We start from the raw sequence: 3,821 nt of genomic DNA on the forward strand, positions 1-3,821 counted from the left end.
CCCCACCTTTCGTCTCCCGACACTAACCCTATCCCCCACCACATTTTCTTTCCCCTATCACGCAATCAACCTCCTCCAAACTATGACTAACACCCCCCCCCACACACACCCCCACCACTACCAAGCCCCCCACTACCAAGCCCCCCTCCTACACAAAAAACTAACCCCCCCCCCCTACCCAGATCGTCGCCCGCTATTGCGACGGGAAGACGCTTTCGAAGGGCCCCGTGCGCACGAGCGACTGGGAAAGGCCGCTGAGTGGGGAGCAAGTGGGGTGTGAGTGGGCGGTTTTCTTCTTTCGTTTTGAGTGGGCGGTTTTTCTTCGTTTTGAGTGGCGGCTTTTTTTCGTCTTGAGTGGGCGGTTCTTTCTTTCTCGTCTTGAGTGGGCGTTTGCCCTTCGCTGCTTCGTTGTTCTTTACTACTTCCTGGCACTTCCCTTCACCATATTCCCCCTCCCTACCCCTCCCTCCCTTACCCCTTCCCACCCCCCTCGCCCCCTCTCACCAAACGTTTGCTAACCCCCCCCCCCACAGACGCCGCGAACGACGCGCACTGCGCGATAGTTGCGTACAATCGGATGCTCCAGATTGCGAAGGAGAACGGGGTGGAGCTGGAGGGGAGGGAGGCGGGGTGGACGGGGAGTGTGGGTGTGGAGAGAGCGGGAGGAGTGGGGGGAGGAGAGGTGGGGGTGAACAGGCCGACAGCGGGCGTGGCTGGCTCAATGGTGGGCGGTGGACCATCCGTCGCGCTCTCGCGCACGTCGTCGGTCGCACTCTCGCGCACGTCGTCGGACGCGTCATCCTCATCGGGCGAAGCGTTCTCGTCGGACGCGTCCTCATCGACAGGCGATAGCTTCGCCGGCGCGGCCTGGCCTCCCGAGACGCCTTCGACGTGGCCTCCCGAGACGCCTTCGACGTGGCCGCCGCAGACGCCTTCGAGTTCCTCGCTGTACCCCGCGGTGTCCGACTTCGTGTACGAGGCGGATGGTGGGGGTGGAAGGCTTGACGGGGTGGGAAGGCTCGACGGGGCGGCGTTGAGTGCGATGTCGGGCGGGGCGGCGCCAAGTGCGATGGCGAGGGCCGTGTCGGAACCATCGGGTGCGACGGTGTCCGGAACGCCGGTCAACAGCGCGCTGTCGGAACCACCGGTCAACAGCGCGGCCCACGGCGGCGCGAGTGCGCGCGCTCCGGGCAGTATCGCGAAGTCACGGAGCGCGCCTACGGCTCCCTCGGGCTTGGGGAGCGCGCCTGGGGCCTCTACGTCGGCGCCGGTTGATGCTGAGCCCGCTGCGGTCGACGACGAGGAACCGCCATACGAGCCGCCGATCAGGATTATCTCCGAGCGGGCGGGGAACAGCAGGGCGATGCAGGGCACCGGCTCGAGGGCGATGGAGGGGCTGGTGAAGAGCTCGAGGACAATGCAGCAGTCGGTGTCATATGCGGGCGGGGCGGGAGGGGCGAAGGCGAGCGGGGTGAAGGCGGGAGGGGCGAAGCCGCCTTCGTCGAGCGCGAAACCTGCCTCGTCGAGCGCGAAGCCCTCTTCGTCGAGCGCGACTTCGTCGAGTGTGAAACCGCCGTCAAAGGGGAAGGGGAAGGAGGTCGCCGGTCCGAAGATGCTTGTCCCGAGCCACCATGATCCAAGCGGTCGGTCCAAGCGGACCACCGCGCGAAACCTGCGCGCCTCGGCGCCGCTCGCACAAAGGCCAGCACGAGACTCCCTAGAGGACACAGGACACGAGCGACGCTTCGGAAGCGCCGCCGCAGAAGTGCAAAGGGCCCGGGAAACCCCACCGATCGACCTCAACCCAGCCTCGCGATCGGCCTCTCCATCTCTCGTGGACGAGCCGCAGAGCGGAAAAACGACACTCGACACGAAACTCGACCGCGTCGCAGGGCTGCTCGAGAGCGTCCTCGCTACTGTGATTACCATCCAGGACCAGTCCCCACCAAACAGCGTCATCTACCCCGAACATGTCATCACTGTCGTATCGTCGCTAGCGCGTCGCATCCTCCCCGGACTTCGTAAAGTCCCCAACCACCAGACAGGCCCCACACATGAACTGGACACTCCACAGCAGACCAACTCATCCCCTACGACACTCATGACAACTAGCGAACGTGTCGCATCGGCTTCCATCCCATCGCACTACGAGGGCGAACGCATAACACCGGTATCAGCGCTGTCGGACCAACCCATGGCCGCAGCCGCACGAAGAGGCAGCCCGCCTCCCGCGATGATACACGACACCGCCCCCGTGCCCCCTCACCTCACAACAACTCCTTCGCCACCGATCACCCCCGCAGCGCGCACCCTTCCACCGGAGCGCTTCCTGGTCCTATGGCCCGGCAAGGGACCAGGACCTGCAGGCCTCAATTGCTCACCGGCGGAGCTGATCAACCTGCTCAACAAGTTGTACCCTGAGGGATGTCCTACCGAAAAACGCTTCGGTGGGCTCAAATGGACCGCCGCAGGCCACCTGGCCATATACATCCGTCCCCCCTACACTGTCTCCCAACTGCTTCGAACCGAGCATGCTAGAAGAACCATCCAGACAATCGTTAAGATCAATTGCCACGAGAAAGTGGAGTTGACGTGTACGGAGAGCGAGGGACGATGGGAGCATGTCGTTCTCAACGGCATGCCCGCACAAGGCGTCACCACTGATGCCTTCAACAAGGAGTTGACCATCGCCCTAGGTGACGAGGCCCCACACCTCCGCAGAGCCACAGTTATGTGCGCAGACATAGCATCAGCAGAACACACCTCCATCCGCCTCAGCTTCGTCGACCCAACGAGCGCTGAACGCATCTTGCGTGGCGGTATATATTTCCGTGGACAACATATCCGTACTTCCAAGTATCGCCCCAGACGACGTCATTCCCCCCTTACCACATCACCCACATACAGTTGACCAAGTGATGTACCGCTTCAACCAGGCACACCACACGAAGGGAGAACCAGCAGTGACCCACGCTCAGACGCGCCTGGCGCGATTTGCGCAGATGAATAGTTAGTGAACAGACAGTCGGACAAATCTTAGATAATATCCCGTAGTACACTGTCTACCATAAGGCTCGGCCTCAGAGGACAATAAACGGGATACCAAAAAAAAAAAAAAAAAAAAAAAGGAGGTCGCCGCGTCACCCTCCTCAGAACTAGGCGCCGCGCCTACGTCCCCCCTTCCTCCCCCCTCGCATTCGAAACCCACCACCTCTGCCTCGCATTCGAAACCCACCACCTTCGCCGGCCCCCTCCTCCCCGGCATGCTCTACACCTCCCACCACGCTGCCTCCGGCATGCCCAAACAACACCTGCGCGCCTACCGCTTCTGGCACGTCGAGAGGAAGCCGATGGACGAGATGTGCCGCGCGCTGAGCACGAGGGGGCGGGACGACCCGCTGAAGGTGGGCACGGTGGTGTGAGTGTTGTGCTTTATTTGCGTGTTTCTATCTTCTTTGAGTGTTGTATTTGCTTTGAGTGTACTCTTTCGTTTCCGACCCTAATCCTCCGTCCCTCATCTCCTTTGCCCTCCCTTCCCCCTACCCGTCTTCCTCCCTTCCCCCTCCCCGTCTTCCCTCGTCCATCACCTCCCACTCTCCCTAACCTCCCCTCCACCCAACTAACCCATCCCCGACTAACCCACCCATCCAATCAACACCCAACTAACACACCCACCCTAGCTCCTACATCCTCGGCGCGCTCGCGAAGGACCCCTCGCTGCCGTTCGATAAGGGGAGACTGGTCGAGCTGGCAGGCAGCGATGCGGGGTCGTGGGCGAGGTGGAGGGGGTTTGTGGAGGGGAGGTCGGGAGGGGTGTGAGG

General features: G+C 62.1%; 2 protein-coding genes across 2 annotated transcripts; both read left to right on the forward strand.

The window, feature by feature from the left end:
- Positions 1-1,549: 1,549 nt before the first annotated feature.
- Positions 1,550-3,113, forward strand: SCHCODRAFT_02616525 (uncharacterized protein). Its single transcript, XM_003033988.2, has one exon. The coding sequence runs from the start codon at positions 1,613-1,615 to the stop codon at positions 2,909-2,911; it is 1,299 nt and encodes a 432-aa protein (XP_003034034.1). The 5' UTR covers positions 1,550-1,612; the 3' UTR covers positions 2,912-3,113.
- A 150-nt stretch (positions 3,114-3,263) lies between these two features.
- Positions 3,264-3,819, forward strand: SCHCODRAFT_02491434 (uncharacterized protein; the record flags this gene model as incomplete). Its single annotated transcript, XM_003033989.2, has 2 exons — positions 3,264-3,418; positions 3,681-3,819. 2 exons carry the CDS (start codon positions 3,264-3,266, stop codon positions 3,817-3,819), a joined length of 294 nt encoding a protein of 97 aa, XP_003034035.1.
- Positions 3,820-3,821: the final 2 nt, after the last annotated feature.

The sequence above is a fragment of the Schizophyllum commune genome (genome assembly GCF_000143185.2).
Source record: "Schizophyllum commune H4-8 unplaced genomic scaffold SCHCOscaffold_3, whole genome shotgun sequence".
Lineage (NCBI taxonomy): Eukaryota > Fungi > Basidiomycota > Agaricomycetes > Agaricales > Schizophyllaceae > Schizophyllum > Schizophyllum commune.

Coding starts and splice junctions, on each gene's coding strand:
- SCHCODRAFT_02616525 (XM_003033988.2), top strand. CDS start 1,613: ATGCTTGTCCCGAGCCACCATGATCCAAGCGGTCGGTCCAAGCGGACC.